General features: G+C 37.4%; 1 protein-coding gene across 8 annotated transcripts in view; it reads right to left on the bottom strand.

Moving 5' to 3' along the window:
• Positions 1-1,080: 1,080 nt before the first annotated feature.
• cyrib (CYFIP related Rac1 interactor B) overlaps positions 1,081-25,020 on the bottom strand; it is an 86,462-nt gene continuing 62,522 nt past the window's right edge. For 5 of the 8 annotated variants that reach the window (XM_042346386.1, XM_007903449.2, XM_007903447.2 and 2 more), the window contains 10 exons: positions 23,623-23,705; positions 16,495-16,616; positions 15,225-15,330; positions 10,632-10,768; positions 9,358-9,435; positions 7,909-8,025; positions 7,542-7,621; positions 3,312-3,438; positions 2,940-3,010; positions 1,081-1,923 (listed from right to left, as the gene is read on the bottom strand). In XM_042346386.1, the coding sequence (XP_042202320.1) occupies positions 1,860-1,923; positions 2,940-3,010; positions 3,312-3,438; positions 7,542-7,621; positions 7,909-8,025; positions 9,358-9,435; positions 10,632-10,768; positions 15,225-15,330; positions 16,495-16,616; positions 23,623-23,695 (975 nt within the window). In that variant the 5' untranslated portion in view covers positions 23,696-23,705 and the 3' untranslated portion in view covers positions 1,081-1,859. Of the gene's footprint in view, positions 1,924-2,939; positions 3,011-3,311; positions 3,439-7,541; positions 7,622-7,908; positions 8,026-9,357; positions 9,436-10,631; positions 10,769-15,224; positions 15,331-16,494; positions 16,617-23,622; positions 23,706-24,246; positions 24,330-25,020 lie in introns of those variants that run through there. The other 3 variants (XM_007903451.2, XM_007903452.2, XM_042346373.1) reach the window with 3 other exon arrangements.

The raw sequence follows: 25,020 nt of genomic DNA, 5'->3' as shown, positions 1-25,020 counted from the left end.
TATTACCCTTTGCATGTTCAGTGTGCTGGGTAACTTGCATTTCCTCTGAATTATTGCTGAACAAAACACAGTAGCCCTGAACACATGATATTTTATTAAAGTGCACCATCTGCTGGATAATAGAGAAAAGACCCTTGAAATCAATGGTGATTATTTTTGAAAAAAATATTAGCAACACAACTGATCTTTATAAAAGGCCAGGAATGGTGAACTCCAGCAGTTTGCCCAGTGCACAATCTTCAGTCTGCATTACATCCAATTGTTTTTCTTTCTAAAATCAAAGTTGCTTTTTAAATAAGCCATCCTACACATCATTCCACGCCCGTGCCTGAATCTCCATGAAAGCAGTAATTTAATTCTGGAGTTTGGGAATAAATTAAGAGCTTTGGCAATGTCTGAGTCTATATAATTTAAAACCACTTCATTGCACCCCTGTAGGCATCAGGAGGAGTGGCATTGACTGTGGGATGTTGCTGTGCGCAAATTGGCTGCTGTGTTTACTCAAAAGGTACAGAGGCACTACACCATACCGTCTATCTTGTGAAGCACTTTGTACATGAAAGGCACTGTATCAAATGTAAGGATTATTATTTATATCGCTGCAGTTTTTTTTAAAGTTTCTCACAAAAGTGGTTACCAATAAGTAATAATAATAATCCTTGCATTTGATATAGCGCTTTTCACGTCGGGAGGACGTCCCAAAGCGCTTCACAGAACACACTGTAAAGTGAATTGACTGTATATTTGTGGGCGAACGCGGCAGCCAATTGCGCACAGCAATGTCCCACAAACAGTCATGGATGGAAAATGACCAATTTATTATTGTTTTTGTTTTTTGGAGGGATTATTATTAGGCTCTGTGTGGAGTAAGGAAACTTGCCCAAGGTTTCGCCCTCTGCCTGGAATTGAACTCAGGACTCTCGCTTGCAAAGCGAGTGCTCTAACCACTGAGCTACAGGACTCCACAGTAGTACTCCTAGTGTTGAATAGAATTTCCCATAGGAAGCTTGATATTCACTGTGAGGTGAGGTTATTGTAACACATACTGAAATGTTCCAAATCTCCAAACACAAAGTCAAGTTTTAGAAAAACAAAAGCTGATTTTATTTGATCAACAACTGTTCATTTACATGTACATGCATACGCATGAGTTACGCACACATCACAGTTTAACGTTAGTTTAATGAATGTTAAACTTACATACATTCGTACAAAACGAGTCAATGCAAACCGAAGTATTAACAAAACAGACTGGTATTATAATTTGTAGTCCGGTGTGCTCAGTACCTTTTTGTACAATAAAACATATAGTTAATTTAACATAACATCTGTTCATTCTCACTTTTAATGGCTGCACATGATAACGCTGCGATAGAAAATGACTTTTTAAACTTTTAACAGGGCATGAGAAAGCTGTTTTGTCATGCAGAAGAAGCGGTATTAAATATTAGTCAATAGAAACAAAACAGATTTTCTTTGTCTTTTAGGCCAAGTTACTGAATCTCTTTACATATATAGAGAAACTTAACTTGTGAACAGTAGCTGCCAATGTGTTCCATGGCCAGTCATTCATTCATCCATTTGTTCATTCGTATATTCATTCATTCATTCATTCATTAATTCATTCATTCATTCATTCATTCAAACAGAAAATGAAGTAAACACTTTTGCACATTGATGTATCAAGTTTTAAGAGTTTGGCACAGAAAATAAGTTTAGCTATTTTTAAGAGCAGGAACACGATTTAAAAAAAACAAATAAAGCAGTTGCATTCTGCATTCTTTAAACATTAAAAACATATCTGTGCATCTCAAACATTGCAGAATACTGTCCTCTGCAGCCGATTACGTTGCTAAGCTTTATTGCAACATGGTCTTTATTTGCTTGGAGGTAGTCTCATCATTCAAATGCTTGGTGGTGTACCTGGAGAGCAGAAGTCGCATTGTGAAATTTTTATATTAACAACAAAATTACATTTGTGTAGCCCCTTTCACGTTGGGAGGACATCCCAAGGCGCTGGACAGTCGGTGTTTCGCTCAAGGACAAAATGTTAAGCTCAAGGATATATTGCAATGTATATAAATATTTTTCAATCCTAAATTGGCAAAGTGCATATGCTTCAATAAAATATGCTTTTTGGTAAAATAATATTTAGACTGGTGAGATCAGCAAATATAAGACACACACCCTTACTATTAAAACACAATGGTATATACAATACTTTTTATTTCATTCAAGGAAAAATAAAACTTGACCATTTGACCTGAACAATAGACAGAAAATTGAAGTAAAAATTTGACAAAATGGTTTTAGAAAATAAGAGGGTATTTGGTTACACCATTATACCAATCTTCTCAGAGTACACAGAGCACCATTAAAATGTTGGACAATGCACAGGAAGAGGTTTATCAAACAATTGACTATAGGTCAATTGAAAACCTCAATCTACCTTACTAACAAATTCCATCTTTCAGAAAATGTTCATAGTATGTGAATCATGTACAACTTGCATTAAAATAGCACAATGCACACAAAATAATTTTTCAAAGTACTTTATCAAATGCGATCAAATTAAAATAACATTACTTACACAAACACAATGGCTAATTTTATATATATATATGTATATATATGAGATGAGTTTGGATATATGAATCGATTTTATTTTGGAATGAATCTAGATGAGGGGTTAATATAAGCCAAGGCAACTGGGAGAGAAAGTTTCTGCATTTCCAAATTGCTCCTGTATTCCCTCTACAGGAAATAAATAACTTGGGTATTTATTTCTGTGGCTACAATCTTGAATTCCACTTTGAGATTTCTCAGAAAGAGTAGTAGGGTTTACCTTCTTAATGTCCACCTGAATCATAAGGCAGTGTGAACGTAAAACTGTTGACTCAAATCAAAAACAGATAATAATCTGGAAACAGAATAAATACCTGAGAGCATTCAGAAGGCCTTCTACACTATTTGGAGGCTGATCCTTTAGGACTTTTATGCAACCTTTCATCTGTAGAAAAAAAAATACTAATTTATATACAGAGCACATATGTGAGGCATTAATATATACAAAGGGCTACTCTTAGAACCTTAATTTAATTGCTAATCTGTAAATACATTTCCAGATATATGTGATGCATAGTTTGAAGCCTAGTTTATTTTCAATTAACTGTAAATATATTTTATATGATTACAGCATTAATCTAGAAGGGAATGATTTACCTGCTGGAGCTGCCACAAACGGCCTACCGGACATTCCCCCCAAAATAAATGTCTTGCCAACAGCTAGTTATACAGTCAGATAAACTCACATCGATTTTGGATGTCTTTGCGAATGCCCCAACAGGATGCACATGATCGTAAAGAATGATGACACCCACCATCACCCTCAGACAAAATGATACCGTTTCTTCACTTGCAAATCTGCTCCTGTATTCCCTGTACAGGAAAGAAATCGTTTGGATATTTATTTTTGTGGCTACAATTTTCAAATCCACTTTCAGACGTTTCGCCATTATAGGCACTGTATTAAAGGCAAGGATTATTCATTATTACAAACTGGGAATATATCCCAAGGTTGCCATCGGTGTGATGATTTGAACCGAGCTCCTGTACTGTTGTGCAGGCGACAGGATATCTGAGATTTGAATAGCTCAGAATTTTGGCAGGAGCATTTCCATCTTCACAGTGAAGCAAAATGAACAAACAATCCCCACCCCAGGCTTCACTCCTCTTATCATTAAAACAGGTAGATTTCTGACAGGTGGATTAAAGAAAGGCTTTCTGTCAAAAATACAACTAGGATTTACCCCCACATTCTTCCACAAGGCAAATTCTAAAAGAAATTACAAATGTGCAACAATTTGCATTTAAGTAGCGTCTTTCACACAAGGAAAAAGTTTTCAATTTTTTGGCAATCATGAGCAAGAGCCCAAGCTACGAGGGAGATAGGAAAAGTCAGGCGAGAGCTGGCTGAAATGCAGTCAAAGTGATAGGTTTATAGATGTGTTTTGAAAGACAAGAGGGAACAAGCGAGATGAAGGGATTAAGGAAGAGAGTTCTAGAAGCTGAGGGCAACATGGCTAAAACTAACAACAACTTACACTTGTATGGTGCCTTTCACGTCAGAAAGACGTCCCAGGGAGCTGGACAATCAGGGATTTTGGACCTGAGCTGGGAGTTGGGGTCAGAAGGGGAGCAGAGCAGGGTGGGTGGGGGTGGGAGACATGATCGAAGAGGAAGGTGGGACTCAAAGTAGGCAAGAGAAGAGGGTGAGGTGGAGGGATTGTGGGATAGAGTTCAAGAGTGTGGGGACAGAGATGCTGAAGCCCAATGGCCAATGATGGGGTGAGATGTGCGGGGGACCTGAAGCAGGCTGGTGTCCACCGAGAGGAGAGGCTGATATGGGGTTATGAGGTCAGAGAGGTAGGGGAGAAGCAAGACCATGGAGAGCCTTGAAGATAAAACGTGGGTTTTGTACTCGATTCTGAGGAAAGGAGAGCCAGTGAAGTTAGGAAAGAACGGGCTGATAGGTTCCTGGAGGGGAGAGGACATGAGCTGCAGAGTTCTGAATAAACTGCAGCTTATGGAGGGAAGAGTCGGGAAGTCCAGTTAGCAAGCAGTTGGCGTAGTCAAGGCGGGACGTGTTCAGGGGGATGGGGTGGGAAAGAAAGAAGAACCGGTCTAACTGTGAAAATAATAATAATCCTTGCATTTGATATAATGCTTTTCACATCTTCTGGACGTCTCAAAGCGCTTCATAGAATAGACTGTAAAGTGAATTGACTATATATTTGTGGGCAAAATGCGTCAGCCAATTGCGCACATCAGTGTCCCACAAACAGTCGTGGATTGAGTGACCAAATTATTATTGTATTATTTGTTTATTTATTTTTATGCTCATTAAAAGCATTTGAGGTGTAAATAGATACAACAATCTACACACAGTTTACTGTAAAACAGTCCGATGTCTTGATAATTTGTGAGTTTGTGACATCTAGTGGAAAAAGTTGGTGTCAACTCAACCACAAGTGACGAGCCTCTTTTCATTCCTTCACTTTGCCTTTACATTCAGAATGTAAGCTAGTTAGTAGAAAGCTTCATTAGAGCTCCATTATAACAACAACAACTTGCATTTACACAGCACCCCTCAGGCAGGGTAAAGTCCCAGAGTGCTTAAATATCTACTCTGCACTGTTTGAAAAGCATTAATATAATAGTCTACAAACTATATTGTCCTGCATTATGCCAACGTGATTGCAACCATAACAATAAGAATCAACTCTTCAAAAGTTAAAATTAAATTATTGAATCCACCAATATTTATAATCTCAATCTTTGACTCTCACAATTAGATGCAGCGGGTAAATACTAAAATTTGATCTTATTTCTCAATTAAAGCCTTCTTGATAAATTTTTTTGGGCCCTTTTGCCAATGTAACACTCATTCAATCCTTCTTAAAATTTTAATCGGTGGGTATTTATTATACATGATTTTGCTATAGGTATTCCTCATTAAAATCCGACTTTAAAAGTCCATTCATTTTAACAACAAAATTATATTTGTACAGCGCCTTTCAAATTGGGGGGATGTCCCGAGTTGCTGGACAGTCAGTAATTTGCACCCGAGCTGGGGATCGGGGAGGGTGGAGGGCAGAGAGGGTAGGGTGGCTGAAGGCTCAATCAAAGAGAAGTGTTTTGAGATGTGCCTTGAAGGAGGGAAGGGAGGGACGAGGCAAAGGGAATGTGGGATGGAGTTCCATAGGGTGGGGGCAGAAAGGCTGCAGGCCTAACTGCGATGGTGGGGCGGCAGACGTGGAGCAGGCCACAACCTGCTGCGCAGAGGGAGCAGATAGGTCGATGTGGGGTTAGCAGGTGGTGGAGGTAGGGAGAGGCAAGTTTGTGCAGGGCCTTGAGGGCGTGGATGAGGATTTTGAACTCTATTCTCTGGGGATATATATATATGTGCATATAAAATAATCTTTGTATTTGATATAGTGCTTTTCACGTCTGCTAGATATCTCAAAGTGCTTCACACAATATACTGTAAAGTGAATTGACTATTTTGTGGGCGAAACGCGGTAGACAACTGCGCACAGCAACAGTCCCAGAAACAGTCGTGGATTGAGTGACCAAATTATTACGGTTCTTTTTTCTTGAGGGATTATTATCAGGCGTGTGGAGTAAGGAAACTTGCTCACGGTTTCGCACTGCCGGGAATCGAACCCAGGTCTCTTGCTTGTGAGGCAAGCACTCTAACCACTGAGGTACAGGACTCCAGAAGGAGGCAAATCAGATTATGTGTATTCTGGACCCTCTCTATTATTAAAGTGTTGTAAATGTCAAAATCATATACATAATGAGTATGCTTATCAGAAAATACAAATTACTGTTGATTCACAATGTAAACTTAAACTCACTGTAAACGATAATATGGATATCTGCCCATACCTAAGCCTGTAGATTCCTACTGAGATCTCTTAATGTTGTTTCCAAAACAAGTAGATGGGGATGGGGAGCCAGTGGAGCCAGGCGAGGGTGGTGGTGATGGGGTCACAGAGCCTGTTGTGGGAGAGATCATAAGCTGCAGAGTCCTGGAAGATCTGCACCTTGTGAAGGGAAGAATTGGGAAGGACGACAAGCAGGGAGGTTGGCGTAGTCGAGGCTAGATGTGATGAACGTGTGGATAAGGGTTTCAGCAGCCTGAGGGGAGAGGTAGTGGTGGAACCGGGTGATGTGGGGTAGAAAGGAAAGTTGAGGCTCAAACAAGACGCCAAGGTCCCGGACTGGCTCAGTGAGGTGGAGTGTGCATCCCTGGATGGTGATGCTGCCAGCGCCTGAGGTGTGGAGCCGCTGACGGGAGCCACTCAGGAGAGCCTCGGTCTTGTTGACTTCAACTGTAGAAAGTTGGCTCTCATCCAGGACTTGATATCTGTCAGACATTCTGTCAGGACATCAGTGTCCTGGAGGCGAGGGTGGAGGCAGAGAGATAGAGTTGGGTGTCATCCGCATACATGATAATAATAGGTTTTATGCATTTGAAGTGAAACTATTTCTCCAACCAACAAGCTTTCCATGTTGTATAATAACTGGGATATATTGAGACAATTTTCTGAAGGCAAAGACCATGAGAAATGTCAGATCTCAGATGCTAATGCTGCGCACATCTGTGAAACAAGTGCTGACCCAATGGAAATTGGTAAGATTGCACTAAATGTTTAGGAAGGTGACTTTACACTTCATGGATCTCAGCTGGATCTGAACCCTCTTTCCAGAGGTAAAAAAGGTAGCAAAGAGCCTCCCTGCATCCTCTGGAAACATTTGCAAGTAATGCTACCAATTTGGTAAGACCGGCGGTGATGTCATTGGTAACTTGCCAACTTGTAAATGCCAAACGGTGGATTTAGTATAACTTGATTTAATGGAGCTAAACCATGCATGATAGAACAAGGTCTGACTGATTTACTAAATCTCTGCTACATTTTTTATATATTTTCCTCCAACTGAAATAAATACCAATAGAAACTATATGTCCAACTTACGGTGTCTCCAGCATGACTCTGCATACACTTGCCATAGTGCTTAAGCAGTCAGTGGTATTTTCTATTGGTAGAGACTTGTTCTTCAAGGAGGATAAAAACAAAGTGAATGAGACAAAGAGAAGAAAAATCATTATTGATCACCTCCATAAAGAATGGATTAATACAACAAACTATGTAACCTTTGATCTAAAGTTTCTTCCAGTTAATGAAGTGCTTTAAAGTACAGGATATAACTTAATCTACAATGAATTCCATTCAAGCTAACATTAAATCTTGCAGTATTTCCAGACAATGTGCAGGACAGAATGGGGAAACCTTTGTTCTCCACTTCAGCTGTGAACACATCAGGGTGCATCATTAAACTTACATCTGAAACAAATTTTGTTGTGGCATCACTCAAGGTTTTCAGCATTGGCGTTGCTTCAGCATAAAACAGAGACATTCTATTGGCCAGCTCATTATTTACTTCATTTTCTCCTTCTGCCTGTTTATAAAGAAAAGACATTTGATATAATTAATCTTTACTTAATACAGTACTTCTGGTTATGTACACAACCTGAACTTCACATCAAAGTAACTAAAAACACTTAACACAGTGCCTCACACAAATTGCATCGAAATAAGACAAATTTTCATGTAGGCAATGCATACCCAAATGGAGCTGCCTAATCCCCATTAAAGTGACTGGATTCCTTAATATTTGGTCAACCTGGATCAACCTATAGAATTTAACAATATCCTTTGTGAAGGCAATAAATTAAATTTCTTTCAAAGATGACAATTATCTAAGAGAGCAGAACTAGCACCAAGTAAATCAATAAATTCCAAGTCTTTTGATTAAGTTGTCATGTCTAAGTCACTGCATGGATGGAAAATGACCTCCCAAACTGGAAACAACCTGGCTAAGGCCAGTGTGAGGTACATTTCAAATCTCCTGCCATCCAGTCCATGATCCATTCTTCACTGCCTGAGACATGTTACACAGCTAGATAAAGTGATTCATCCATCTGAGTTATTTCATTTCAGGATTGCTTTCTCATGTGGCTTGATCTTAAACGTGGCCCGATACAAACCGCCACCAGACCCAAGATCCAACTCTAGCATTGAATCAAAGCCCTTGCTGCAAGCACTGACTCAGCAAACCAAACTATGCTTCTATGGATTTGATATGGTTGATATGAATTTCATGTAAACAGTTTTTGCCTCAGCTTAGTATATTCAAACCTTGTTAAGACATGCCATACCATCAAACTTAGACAATATTTTTGGAGCAACTTCAAACTAAAACGAGTCACTGTTTTACAGCTTTAATTCAAAGGAATAAATGCATCAAGTTCAAAGAGAACTAGAGGCCAGGTTATTTTTTGTCCATATATGGGAAGTGATCAAGCTGTGCACTCTTTAGATGGAAATAATAATAATATTCTTTGCATTTGTTATAGCGCTTTTCACGTCTTCTCGACGTTTCAAAGCGCTTCACAGAATAGACTGTAAAGTGAATTGACTGTATATTTGTAGGCGAAACGCTGCAGCCAATTGTGCACAGCAGTGTCCCACAAACAGTCGTAGATTGAAAATGACCAATTTATTATTGCTTTGTTTTGGAGGGATTATTAACAAGATTTCGCCCTGCCGGGAATTAAACCTAGGTGTCTCGCTTGCAAGGCGAATGCACTAACCACTGAGCTACAGGATTCCACAAAATATTCTTTCCTCAAACTACATTATTAGTTTCTACTGAATTCAACCCTTCAGAGCAATTCATAAGCAAGTGAAAATATCCCAAATGTGAATTCTGTAGAGTAGATGGCCTTACAGGAACGTTGTTGATCCTCATGCGACTTAAAGTTCTCCTGTAGTAACTGAAGTCATTCTGTATGGCAGGATTTGTCATCTGAAGAATAAGTACAATCAGGTTTTACTCAATAATTTGAGTTTAGAACACATAAATAAAACAAAAGCAAGGAATGGGAACAGACGGTTTGATCCAGCTGTTCTTTCCAAAGTCTTGTAAAGTCTATCTCACTATGGACCCCACCGTAACAATCCACCCACTAAACAAATGGAAAACATAGATACTCCCAGATCAAAGTAAATCAAGGCAAAAGCTCCAGAATACTAATCCATGGGTCTTCCATTTGCCCATAAGTGCTTTTGCCCAGGAGCACAAAAATCAGTGTTCTGACCACATCCATTACTATTACATCCATTACTATTTCCTCCATTAGTGTTCTCAAATAGATATTTCAAGTGAATGCAGTTCAAAAAAAAACAAGAATGAATGACTTCCAACTAAATATTTATTTCCACAGTATGTTTACGAGTGGCCTCAAAAGTGAAGGAGGGGGGGAAACACCCAATATTACATTAGAACATCTTTTGTGATGCAAGAAATCAAAAAAGTTTACAAATCTTCATTGACATCACCAATCCATTGCAATCCACTAGTTGTAGGGAATATTTCCAGTTTCCAGTAATTATTGGTATTGAATTTCATTAGGTGTACGTCCTCCCGACGTGAAAGGCGCTATACAAATGCAACTTTGTTGTTGTTGCTGTTGTTATGCATACAACATTTTACAATCTTTCCTTTCTCTGCCACCCCACACTTATTTATGCTTGCTTTTCCAGTTTCGATAGTGTGACAAAACTGCAGAATGAAACATTTACAGTGGCAATATTGCATAGTAGTCTTGGATGTAACTAAGACAACTAACAATGCAGCCTGAAAAAATCTCAGCAGGGGAATTGCCAATTAAAAAATGCATCTTCCCTTCCTCCTTTTAGTCACCAACCAGTTAGTGGGCAACATAATTGCTAATTGTAGAAAATCGTTTAGATTATTCAAAGTGCATGCTACCATGTAAATTGAGAATAAGCTGTCGTTGAAGTGTAAAGCAGCTACTTAACCTGACAGCACAAACATTTTCTTAAATATTTAAAATATTTTTAAGAGTGCCTAATGATAATCCACATCTAATTTTCCCCTCTTCTCTCCCAACACCCCCACCCCTAAGCCCTCACTCTACCCACCTGCCAAATCCCCAAAGGTGAACATCAACATGCCACTCTAGATATGCTTTTACTTACCTTTAGTTCATCAAATCGTAGAGTGAAATGAAGGATCTCAGCAAACTGTTTGGCAAGAGCCTGCTCTCGTTCAAGATGCTGTGTAGGACTGTGTGGAGTGCTGGTCAGTGCTCCCAAGAGCCCGTGCAAAGCGGCTTCTGTCATATACAAGCAAAGTTTATTTTACCTTACATTAATAAACAAAATTATTTGAATTCTGCAATCCAATGAGTACTGAGGAGGTTCTTCACAAAATTACATAAAAGGTCCAGTTGAAGGTGGCGACAAGCAATTGCTGAAATGAGTCCAGTTTCCTATCCTTGATTAGCCTTCCTGGTAACCTATTTCTGCTGTTGATTTCCCTCTGTGTAAATATACACTTTTGTCTTATAAATGCCCTCAACAACCCTGAACCCGTTTCCTTTCATCCTGCTGCCTTAGTTGAACAAGTAGTGTTGAAGTCGAGAATTCCAATTTCGAGCAACTTCAAAATTAGATACTTAATAATTTCTATTTATTCCTCCTATACTAATAATTTAAGAATATATAACTTCTAAATTTGGAATTGGTAATTTAAATAAATGAAATGCTTGTGCTCACAACAACTTACATTTATAGAGCACCTTTTATGTAGGATAGTGTCTGAGCAGCATTTCGCAGTGACTGTCGGATATTGAGCATTGGAGCAGGGGGAGGCGACTGTACGCGCGGTTGAAGAGGTAACTTTTTAGGCAGGATTTAAAAATGGATCGAGATGAGGCTAGACAGAGGAGAGAATGAGGGTATCCCAAAAGGTAGGGGTGCAGCTGCTGAATGCTCAGTCAACAATGGTGGTATGGAGGCGGCAGGGGATGGAATCAGAGGATTCAAAGAGGATGGAGTGGTCAACAATATCAAAAGAACAGAGAGGTTTAAGAGGACAAGAAGGGAGAGCATGTCATTGGTGATTTTAATGAGTATCTCATTGGTGTGGGCAGGGTGGAAGCCAGATTGGAGGTCTTGGACAGAGAGTAGAGGAAAGATGGGAGCAAAATTGACACTTTCCAGAACTTTGGATATGAAAAACAGGTTGGTGATAGGGTATTAATTGTAGATTTTAGAAGGATTGAGGGTACGATTTTGAGAGGGAGGTAATGACGGTGGTTTTGAAAGCAGAGGGACAGTGCCAGAAGATAACTATTTTATCAGTGCTCAATCCTATTGTAGTACTGAGTATAATTTATCAAAAATAAATGTATGTTCTTTGTTCTCTCCTGACTCAAGCTTCAAGAATAGAAGTGAGGGCAAAATATCACATTATGCATACTTTACACAAAACAATGGATCGGCAGGGGATGAATTACAAATTTGCTCTCAGTTTCTGTATCGCAAGGCTCATCTGTGCATTTGTGGCTTTGGCAATCATGTGCATAAAGGACCCAAATCAACTCAGGATTATGTTCACCTCCGTAATTCACTCCAGGCAATTAATCTACATATAATGGATTACATAGTCTTTTATTATTCATTTCTAATACATGAATTAGGAGCACCTCCCTCACTGTGTCTTCAATTTTTTCTCCAAAATTTATTTCACAGCTGCATAAATTTGTTTCCAGACTTTATTTCACAATATTTCTAAATGGTGTAGTTTGGATCGTCTAATTTCAAAGCAATACACATAAATCACCAGATTATATTTATGAAGGATGTTCTGTATTATATTTTGTTTTTATTCATCGGGGGAAGCACAGGAGCACATACCAACAAAGGGTGAATGGAATACAATTAGACCATTTCCTGCTGCCAAAATTCTAAGTCAATGATAAAATAGAAAAGTATATTAAATAAATGAAGCAAGTCTAAAACAAGAGTTATACTGACTAAATCAATCACCGTGTTTACATCAAACATGGAACGTCACAGTTTTAAAATGGATATTTTACCAAAGGTTATGTAAATTATGAAAATTCTACATAAAGATGGTAATTGAATGTGTGTGTAACTTGTTTGTTTATGACATGTATTTAATATATATTGCATTTATACTTCGCTCACAACTCTAACAGGAAATGGCTGATTTCACACCATCCATCAGTTGCAGAAACAAGCAGACAAATTGAACTTTTTCTGACTGCACTTCATGCAAATGCTTTTCAGCAGCTCTGAAAAAACTCAGATTCTATGTTTGTTTTGTTGAAGGAACAAGAGAGGCTAAGAGCAATGAAACCTTACCAGTGATTTATGAACACCTGTGGAGATGCACTGTGTAAATTTCTTTTTCAGAACTGTGTACTCTACAATTATTTTTTGTTGCAAAGGGAAGACACCATGGGGTTGAAATGCAATACTGATACACTGAAATTGAGTCACTTAGTGCAACTCCTAGTTAGCGAGATTCACAAACACAAGGATTGTAAGCCATCGAAAGTCCAAATGAAAGCTGGTAAGCAGAACAGCAGTAAGAAATAGCGAGGCTCAGCAACAATTTTTTTTGGACTTTTCCGGCTCGGGATTTGCAATTTGCTGTTTTGCAATTCTCAAACACAAGACACAATTAGCGATTTCAATCCAGTTTGCAAATATCACATTTCCGACTCCTATATATCATAAACATACTTAAATAATAATGATTTTTTGATCTCTCGTTCCATAACAAATAAAATAATGAAATGCACCAGGACTTCATAGTGCTGTAGCAAGCTGTTCAGCTGCCACACAATAGCACTGAAGTGTGACAAAAACGTAATCATTACTTAAGATATTCATAAGCCACGGTAAAATTTTGTACATTATCGGTTCTAGGTTCCAGGAGCTGTATTTAATATTCAATAACAGATATCAAATTTTGAATATCATTAAATGTCATTAATTTCAAAGTTCTAACACAAACCAGAATTGTCTGAATGTTATAAGCTTGGAAAATTGTTTGTGATGCTTTAGTTTTGTAGTTGCAAAATTGAACCATCAGTGCCACCTAACAGATATACTGTATGCTCATCCTTTGTTGAACAAGTATAGTGCTGACCAGCTTTTTGAAGCATCAATAAATGGCATAATTTAGGCCAGCATGTTTCAATTATTAGAAACACATCTTTCCTCATACTTCTGTAAACCAATCAGCTTCTAAAGCATGGAAACTAATGCCAGTATATACAGGGTGCGCATACGTAAGTAACTCAATGAATAATGCAATAATATTTGTTGCATTATTCACAAACATAAAAGATTGATATCTTACCCTTTGCAGTCTCCACACCTTATAAAATAGTGAGATGCTACAAATACTGGCATATAAACAATAATTTAATTAAACAGAAATTCCGTTTTTATTGGCATGGGAAATAAAACTAGAGTAATACATTTCAACCTAAACAAAAAAAGTAGAGAATTCTGGCATCAGTTCAACATTTGATACTAAATGGCGTTGAACAAATATGATGAAATACCTTTTAAAAAAACACTGTAAAACATGTAGTTGAAATATCTACAATAGGACATAAATGCTTCCATTTGCTTCAGTGAGGTTAAAAGGTTAAATCAGTCAACCAGAGCACCATGCTCGGTCACATTAAACATACTAGCAGTCCAGCCAACTGGACTACAAAGTACATTTCAATGAAAGTATTACAATATGGTTAGAATTGTAAAGCCACACAGCCATGAAAGGAAGGGCAAAGTCAGCACTACTACAAAGTAGTTGACAGGAGTCTGAAAAGCAGCAGCAAAGAACAACTAATTGTACTGTAGTGAAAACAAACTTAACTCATGCACAATTTTGATTTGGCTCATTCATACTTTGGCACTGAGGCCTAACTCATTTATCTTAGCTGAATGATTTATTGAAAACTGATTAATTCGCTCAGTCATTTGAAATACTATTTTACTGCAACATTACTATTATTTCATGTGGAAAACCTGGAGCATTGTCAGCTTCACTTAAGTGTAACAAATGACAGCTGACATACTTGTGCAAATATATACGTAAATTAAAAAGATGCATGAATAGTTGATTTTGAAAGAAAGATTATACACGGCTTAATCAATTCAGTCAAAACAGAAAAATATCAATGCACTAATCCTGGTACAATTAAGCTCAGCCATTTATAAGCCAAGGTGTTTGTTCATTATCTCCCCTTCCCAGACTTTAGAGCAATTTTCTCCTCACATCATAATAATCCTTGCATTTGATATAGCGCTTTTCACGTCGGAAGGACGTCCCAAAGCGCTTCACAGAACACACTGTAAAGTGAATTGACTGTAAATTTGTGGGCGAACGCGGCAGCCAATTGCGTACAGCAATGTCCCACAAACAGTCGTAGATTGAAATTGCCAATTTTATTATTGTTTTTGGTTTTGGAGGGATTATTATTAGGTGTGTGGAGTAAGGAAACTTGCCCAAGGTTTCGCCCTGCCTGGAATTGAACTCAGATCTCTCGCTTGCAAAGCGAGTGCTCTAACCACTGAGCTACAGGACTCCACAGTCCACATCATATCTATATCCAAAGCACAGCATGTCTAAATCATTATTCTTAACATAATAAGTCCCATTCTGCAAGTAACTAAAAATGATTTTTTCAGAAAATCAAAATGTTTAAACATATTCGATTTGTAACACAAAGAAAAGATAAATACCTAATCTTTGGGAGAATTCGTAGAATTTTTTTAGTTTTCCTACTAATGGACACACTGCACTCCATGCTTTTTCTTGCAAGTTCTCATCATTTGGGTGTTGTATTGCCTTTAAAATAAAGAATGATCATTTATTTTAGGCTGAACAAAGACATTACATATTCCACAACAAACTTAAGCAGAAATTAGACTAATTCATTATTTATTGTTGTATACCAATATATTACAAGGGTTTCCAGTGTTCTTGACAATTCAACCAGGAATGTTTGAATTTACTAAAAAAACAGAAATCAACCATGGATACACACACACTTTCACTTTAATGGCATTGTCATAACTTATTTTACATCATGTTATGTGGTAGCACAAAGGGCTGAAGGGTGTCATTCTCTACTCAATACAGTATTTCTACACTACTTTGTAATGTTTCTTGTTCCTGCGTGACCTGCGCCCAGGTCAATCTCATTGTCTAAAAATTGTCTATCTCTCTAAAAAGATCCAAGGTAGGACTGAACATAGATTCACATTTCCATGAATAAGGTAATTGATTCTGGATTAATGACAGGGTTCAAATAACATATTTGACTGCCTCTTATCTGTTACTAACTTGTAATCTCTTTCGAAAATACTGCAAAATGCATTGAGAAAGGCAAATAATTCTCTAAATCAGTGGGAGCCAACCAATGACCACCTAACATTCGCACTATTCCATTTATGGCATAAATCAAGAAAATTTATTTTGTTGGCAGACCATAAATGTTGACCATTACTGCTCTAAATGATTAGCTGGTTCAAAAAATGATCTGGTATGAGATTCAAAGAATGGCTGGGAATGATTTGTCCACTGCTATCCCCTACCACTGTTAGTGAAAATACATGGCGGCTGACTCCGTATCTGGCTCGTGATTGCACATTTGCCTCGGTTCAGCCTTTCAAAATAGGACATATGAACTAAAAGTGTAAATTCCTCCAGATTTTAGTACAATTTTCTTTTACTGGGATCTTCAAATAGCAGTTGATAAATTGATCCTGTTTATTCCTGGGGAGACAGTGGAAGCAGAAAGTATTGATTCTTTCAAGAACAAATTAGATAGATTTATTTTGAGGAAACAATATCTCGGGATACAATGTATAGCTCGGGACATGACATGTCATGCAACTGCCAGGATGGTGGAAGGCAAACTGGATGGACCTTGGTCTTGTTTCATCTAGCAAATTCTTATTTTCTTATTTTACTTACTGATGAGGAAAGTAAATGTTTCAAAATAAATACCTCTCTGATTTCATGTCCTGCCCCTCTGTATGACTGTAGATCATCTAGAATTCCTTCTGCATCCTTTAGCACAACATTCACTTGATTAAATACTTCTCTTTCAGCTTCAGTAGGTTGTGCATCTGGACAATGGTACATAAATATTTGAAATCAACATACTTCAACATAGCAAGTTAGTAAACACAGCTCATTAAAAACTATGCATCAGTAAGCATATACAAATATCAATTTAGTAAGGTCATATAAAAACATACATTATAGAATGTATGTGCACGTCATTTTCAAATATGATATTTTATGATTGCAAAATCTGCTTTACAATAGAACTGTGTGAATAATGCGAAGGTGAAAGGGTCTATCTTAGGCATGTGCTACATATACTTGTTTTTTTAAGATCGACCAAAAGATATTTGATCACTAAGTGCTCTTCAAAAAGCAGGTTTAAAAAGAGGAATTAATAAACTAAGGGAATGCCAAGACATTTCTAACCAGCAGGTGCATTCCAACTCAAAAAATGCTTTGGTGCATTGTAGTGTAAGCAAATGATAAACTCTTGAAAATATTGTAACCATTGCTGGAAAAAATATTGCCTGATGTGTGATTCTAAATTGGATGCTACTGCCAAAGTTATTTTTATATGACTTTAAATCTCATAATGACACAACATGTTAAACGTTTGATAAATCTGGAGCTTGCAACTGTTAAACCCGTTTTGACTTTTTCCGCCACTCAGTAGTTACTTTCAGTATACACAAACTTTAGTCTTTTTTAAGTGGTTAGGGTGATTTTTCAGATATTTTGCTACTTACTTGTTGCTTTTAACATTTGATTCTATTCCTTCATTTTGTGCAGCAATGCATTGAGGAGCTTGCCTCACATCACTAGAGCTGTAAGGTTTCAAAATTTCACTGGTCTGGGGAACTTTTTTTCAAGAGCAAGAAGGGGGGGTCAAGGCAGAGGGAAACAAACTAAAGGACCTATGGAATATTGGAAGTACCAATCTTCTGCCACGAGAGCATCTACATTTATGTAAGAGGTGGTGCACAAAAAAAAACCTCACACATCTGAAAATAGTAATTTCTGCAGATACTGTGCACGCTGCATGAAGTAATACCTTAATATGACAATGATTCTGAACTGTTCTGCAAAGTAGTCCTAAAGTCTATACAGAAATAGATAGCCACATAGAATTGCTCTCTGAAGTAGTTCACAGCCAAGCAAACTGCTCTGCAAAGTAGTCCTTAAGTCTATATAGAAATAGATAGCCAGATAGAATTGATCTCTGAAGTGGTTCACAGCCAAGCAAACTGCTCTGAAATCATGTATGCTGATGCAAAAATTCCACATTGCCTAGGCTTAGGCTCGACTATGCTAGATTCCCAGGCCTGTGTGAGCATCATTGGTAACCTTGACTGCTACTGAAGGGGAAAGGGGCTGCAGCCCAGCAGTTCTCTGCCTCTACCAATGCAATACTTGTAAGTGTGCTCACTCATTTACAGTACATTTTCACAATAGCAGAGTTTGTAAACTGCACCAATATCTTCAGATCTCCAGAGATTCTTTTTATCCCTTGAAGGTAATTATTTGGTCAACACATTCCTCCAACACTTTTTAGACAATTGCTACTGACAGAATGTAATCATTTCTGGCTACAGCTAAGCATTGGGTTTTCTGAGATTGACATGGTTTCAGTAGCTGAGACAACTGTTTGAGTAACACTTTAGTGGAAGCAATTCTATATCCTAGGGTTCCCAGTTACTCAGCCAGTGACTCTGATGAACAGAAGACAGGTAGTTGAATCTGAAGTTTGGGCTGATTTTTAACTGATATTTTGAGATTTCTGGGATCCAGAAGCCAAATGATTTTCCCCATCTGTGGAACTAGATACTCATAACTGGTCAAGGGAGCAATCTTACGATTTTTGTTAAGAGTATTAAAACCAGACGGAATTTCACATTCATATGCCACTTACATATGGATATTTCCCACTGGCTGGAATGGAATGTGCACTCTCTTTCTCTAGAGGGATACACACTGCTCACCTAATTCCAGAGGAATAGGCACAGTTTGGCAAGAGCCAGAGTGTGTACTGGGGTATCACTAGAGTTTAACCTGTAATCCTGCAGGGTTAACAGGAACAAAGTGAGAAAAATCCCTATTCTAGTGTCTTTCCCATCTATGTCCTGCCGATGAGCTAGGCTGACTGGTCTGCCACCAACAGTGCACTGGAGAATATTTTTATGAACTTAATGGCACTTTGACATTCTGGGGGCAGGAATCCTCTCCATTGGAGTAGAGATAAAAGAAAAAATTGTAGAGGACTTATCTACTGCTGGAATCATGTCATAAATGGTGGAAAATATTTGAAGGATGTGTAGGCTTGTCGGGTGGAAGATTTGGGCACAATAAACTATCACTGTTGAGATCTATATAAAATATTTTCCTTTCAAACTCCTATTCCATTGTAGTAAAGGAACTCAACAACAGACTATAAATCTGGATTTAGGAGCAGGTAGAAAAATGTCAGTCAAGGTTACCATCACTGATAATGGGCTAGTGACTCTCTTTTGCCCCTCCCAGTTTTTTTTTTAAAAAAAACGATGCACGTGTCAAGTGATGACAAGCTTTTGATTCCTGAACCCCATGGTCAAACTGCCTAACAACATGCATTTCTAGGGTCATAAATGGCAATGTATTGAAGTGTGATCATTATTAATTGAACCACAACCCAGCATGTGTCTATGCCTTCAGGAGAGAAAGAAAGTAAATAAAAAAGTTAAAAAGAATGGCAACACAATTCAGTCTGAAAGAGTTTGAGCTTTTGTGTGAAAGATCGGGATCACGTGCAACTTGTATATTTATGCTGTCTATGTCTGCTCTTTAGGCCTACACCAGGTTATGATTGAAGAGCGTGCATGAGCTAACAGTAAAGGTCAATAGTACCATCTATTGCTGAAATTGATCTCTGCTGAGAAAACATATCAGGACAAATGCAAGTAAAATGCAAACTTTTTTTTAAACAGTTGGGCTGATCTGTTTACTACCCATACATTTAAAAAAAATAAGTTCAGTGTGTTGCCTCTTTAATTGTTGACTTTTCTACTACACCACTGGTTCTTTGCAATACATACCATTAATTATCTTTAATTGAGATTGTAGTTAGCACTGTTACTTTTATGTTCAAATTTAATCAATATAATGCTGAAATTATGATGGCATCAATGATGTTACATCCCAGATTACCATGGCTATAGGCAGTTCAATTAATTTAAAATAATCACCACTTGAAATTAAAGCTGCTCTATACTACAGAATACATGCAAGCACAGCTATGTTATTTGCCATCTTCATGCTGCCAAATGGAAATCAAATAAAAAAATACACTGCGTCTATGAAAACAAAATTAATGTTCACTTTGAGAAAATTAAATGTTGGGTACAATGTCAATGCTCTAGTGGCTTAAAAATTGGTTCAAACTTTATGAAGGGTGATTACACAATTCATAGCTGTTCTTTATAACATTCATAATCAGCTCTTTTGAACGATGTGCTCTACTGGAACAGCAAAAGCTCCTGTTTTTATATTCAAATACAACTAATGCAGGGTTTACCTGTGTACCTGATGTTGCTGTGAAAAATATTCTTATGAAAAGCTTTAAATAATTTATCATTTTATGCAGAAGACCCCAGAATCAAACATTTAAATCCATTCAAATAGGCCAACAATGCTTAGTCATTACATTTGTAAATTGGCATACTGATATAATTATAATCAGTTTTAAGGATACCACATTACACAGAATAAAATTGTAAAAGTTTAAAATAATTAAAGAACGTTTATAAACCCACAGTTCAGAGATTATATATAAATGCATTCACCTGTAATGTATTATAACAACTTAACAATGCAGACAGAAGGACACAAGTCACACAAGTGGGGAAAAACAAGAACAGCCAACAACAAGAACGCTGACCAATGTTAGTAACAACTGGCTTGCATTTAGTAAATTATGTGGGGGAGGGCAAGTTAGCTGCTTTGAAACAGCAGGTCTCATAACATGTTTCAGTGCTGTGACAAACGTCGTCAAAAAGAGTTGTGAATATTATAATGAAGTACATATCAGAATAATCAACAGTCTTTGACATCTTCACTGAAAATATCTTATCAGAAATACTGCTGAAGACTGCAAAATAAATGCACACAGAACACCAAGTAGCAGCACATACACACCCACACTAGTTTACTGCAGAAACAAGAGAAGCATGCATACTGCTTTGATCTACTGTATAAAATGCAAATATGTATGTTTTCAGGTTTACTGTAAATAAAAATAATTGCACAAAGCATCTATAGTTGTATATACAATTAGCATGCAGAAAGGCTAGAGGCATTCATAACCACAATTGCATAGCGAGGCTTCAATCTATTGCAAGCACAAAAATAAGTAAATGGAGCTTTCTCATATCCACTGGGTATGAGCAAAAGATTTCTACAGTGTTGTGGACATTGGCTCCTCTTCTCTATTCAGTAGTTAATATGTGAAAAATATCTTTCTTACACAGTGCATACTCAGTAAATTTATGAGCCAGCCCCACCTACTGAAGAATGGCAAATAGCCCTTGTTCACAAACACTTGGACAACACATAATCACTGTAAAACTTAAGGAATTTACTTAGGGATGAGATGAATCTATCAACCCCCACCAAGTTTTCATGACGCTGTTTTTCGATTTGCTAGCAAGTGCGTTTTCCAATTTTGATATTTATCTTTTATATGGAAAGGGATGTTTTGGATAAAGCAAACATTCTAGTGAATTTTACCCATTGGGAATTTTAAACACTAGAAAAAGGGATAAGTTAAATTTAAAACCGGGGAGATATAACAGTAAAATGTTATCTCCTAAAATAGTTACTATCTTAGCATTTTGTTCTTTGTGTGGACTAAACTCCATTTTAAAGCCACAATTAATCCCATTTGCAGGTTTGAAACTGACAACGTCAATAACATCAATAACAAACTATGGGCTGCATTTAATTATGGTGTTAAGTATAATATTTAACCTGCTGGCAATAGAAGAGGGTATAATATCAAGGCTATGTATCCCACTCCAGTATCAGCATATTACTGCCAAAGTTCAAGGAAAGATATACAACTACAGATAGTGATGAAGCAATAAACTAGACTGGTGTTCTCCCTTCCAAAGTATTTATGCTTGGGGCTCCCTCAGTTTAAAAACTGGAGATCTATCCCGGTGGGACAACTTTAGCTGTGCATTCTCATAGAAATTAATTGGGAAGGGGTGCTAGGACAAAGAAAAAGCACCATAACTTACCAGATTTTCTACCCACTGCACTAAATGGCTGCCACAGCACTTTAAGTACCCTGGGTAAACATTAACATATTTAAATTTGGTGGCTACTGTCAAAAGGGTAATATTAGAAAATACGACCAGTGTAGTTTTCTGCTAGTATAAAATACAGCACCAACAAATGGGTGGAAAATCAAGCCCGCTGATGTCAATCAATACACACATATTTATAATTTAAGCAAAGGTGCACNTTTTTCATGCCCAGTCCTAAATGTATAAAAGAAAGATGGTGCACACAAAAACAGACAAACACGTGCATTGTAGCAATAGTAGTTTACAAGATACCACATTCTAAACTTTCAGAGGAACAGAGATAGTAAAATAAAGGCACCATGCAGCTAAAGATTAGGTGTAATGCCACTATACTGGCCAGCTACATTTTTTTCTATTGCATTACCAATTAAAGTATGATACACTCCTCCACTGAAGAATGTTTCATTAGTTAAAGAGAGAAAACAATTTGTTGACCCATTACATTGGGCACTAATATGTGTGAACTACAGTGTGCCCAGTTTTTTAACCAATTTTCTTCAGGTTCACACAATAGAGACGAGGCAAAATGGTAGTCCCTGTAAATTATTTTTTCTTTTTTAGTTCATCTATTTATATACCGTTTTGTGAATATCCAGCTCATTTTAGAAAACAGTGGGAGGTTAGATATCAGTGCCTGCCATTCACAACTTCCTAATTGGACTACAGCTATCAGCACTAATGTATTTTGTGGCAGCAAAACATTTATTCTGGTCAATCCAGGTAGAGTAGATCCTACCCTTCACAAAATGCAACTCAGTAGAGCAGCTCTAGGACTGAAATTATAGAAAAAGCTGCAACTACCAGTTAAACATAGCCTAAGACAGGTAAGACACATTGATAAAGAGGGAAATAGAGTACTGTATGGTGCCTTGTGCTAAAATACCATTTTGCAACAATTCTAATTTACATTTTGCAAAAATGCATTTTATCCAGTAATGTTCTAAAGCAGATCCATTCAACATGCAAATAAAGCAATGATATACACCTCGTGCTCAGAAACATCAGTGTACAACAATAAAAGGAAGCAACAAAGATGTTATGCAAAGCAGCTTACTTCAGATCATTATACCACATGCATTATTGACTTTTGCAAGTCAGATACCATGCAGCTGCAGTTGTAAACTGCACAAGCCAAACTAGTTCAAAATGGAAAAATAAATGCAGATTGAAGTGACTGAACAATACGGTATGGTTTACTTTATCAAAACAAATGTGATATGGTGCATTTTTTATGTCAAGTTACCCTGCATGGAAGACGTAAAAATTTGGGTAAAGTACAATCTCACCCGTCTATTATGTAGGTTTGAAAAATTCTGCAATTAACTGAATTGATCAATAGTAATTTACAAATATATACCAAAACATTCAATGCATTACCAAAATACAGAAATTATGCAATGAATAACATGTTAAGACGTCAAAAAAATCCAAATCAAACAATTTGGTGAAAAATTTAAGTATATACACGTATGATTAAATGTCTTATTCATCCACATGCACCAGTCACCCCCATCTGAGTTCATATCTCTTATTTAATGCATCAATGTCCATAATGGTTTTATAAGAATTTAGTGAATGGCTTCAGATTGAAACAGATAAAAAAATTGCCGATTCTTGTAGCTCAACCATGCAAAGCAATTTAAGCATGCTTCAAACACAAATGCAACATAAAACAGGTGCAGTCTACTGCAGGCAGAAAAATATTTTAAAAAAAGAGCATTCTCACTTTCAAAGTCAAGGAAAAAATTTGGCCCCTGCTCAAGATCTGTGCAAGTCAAAACTTTAAGAAGGTTCCCCATGTTAAGGTACCTGCCAAGACAAGAAGGAAGAAAAAAATTCCCCTTAAATGCAGAACAGCCCAAATTGTACAAAAAAAACCTTTAAGGGATTGCAAGGCATGTGATGGGAGCCCAGTCAGTTCACACACTTTATATCACCTAAAAGGTAAAGCACGTTACCAGCTGTGCCAACTGTTTAAACTAGAAAAGCTGCGTGGTTTTCTTGGTTGTACTAAGTGGCGACATGTGCCAGCTGTCACTAACGGCTATTCCCATTCCCGGAGGCACAAAGGAGCTGAAGTAGTTAAAATGGTTTGCAGCATACTAACAGCTACATTGGCCAAAAGGGCCCCAGGATCAGTGAATGAAAAAAATTAAAAAGCTTTTCAAAAGAATTTAAAAATGAAAGTGTGGGATGAACTTTGCAGCCATAATGAAGAGATCATGCAACCATTGCTAAGTGAAATGATCTTGCTCTTACGTGCGTTTGTAATACCTGCACTGGCCTTCACTCTGGTGAGACAGAACATACTCATATCTTGTATACACCAGCTGTGAAGGGTCAAACTTACTTTCAAAATCCAAGAAAAAATGTGAAGCATTGTGGTCTATGTCCCTGGTTAGCACCTTAATCAGATTACCCATGTCAGCAAACCTAAAAATAAAACGGTAAATCATTTAGTTCCAGCAATTCTCAGTAGGGACCTGGATTCAGTTAAAGCTCGCTCCTTTGTGGTTCCACCCGTTGTGTGTGGTTTGGAAGAGATTTGATGCTGCTGAAGTACGTTTCCTAGAAGCAAAGTCTTGGTGTGATTATGGTTCTTCTTAAAATGTTGTTTCTGTGCCAGGCTGGTGATATGAAAAACATCTTTCTCTTGTTACATCACACAAGTGGCCAGCCCAAATGTGGACATCGGCTGATAAACAAGAACAGAGCATAGTTTCATTCATGAGACTGGATAAAAAGATTTGACATAGTTTCACGCCAGATAAAAAAAAACATCTGTTAGGCAATATTATTTGCATTATGGAAACTAATACAAATGATATTAATTCTAAATTTTAATGAATCACATTTCATTGAAAATTAACGATGATCATACAATGTTAATATTTTAACCAATTGGTCATAACAATGTCAGTATTGTAACCACTTGAATCAATTTAACATAAATGCGCGTGATCAGTAGTTGTTTTAATCCTCCCAAGTCCAGCCGAGGCACAATGTGGCAGAGATGCCTGTGATTTTCCATTTGATAAGTTTCCAGTGTCAGCCATGCCAATAGAATGCTTCAGAGCATCCACGGGGAGAAAGAAGGAAATAAATACTAATATGAGAAGCAGTC

This window comes from Callorhinchus milii, unplaced genomic scaffold (genome assembly GCF_018977255.1).
Source record: "Callorhinchus milii isolate IMCB2004 unplaced genomic scaffold, IMCB_Cmil_1.0 Scaffold2, whole genome shotgun sequence".
Taxonomy (NCBI): domain Eukaryota; kingdom Metazoa; phylum Chordata; class Chondrichthyes; order Chimaeriformes; family Callorhinchidae; genus Callorhinchus; species Callorhinchus milii.
This window is presented reverse-complemented; position numbering and strand designations above follow the sequence as displayed.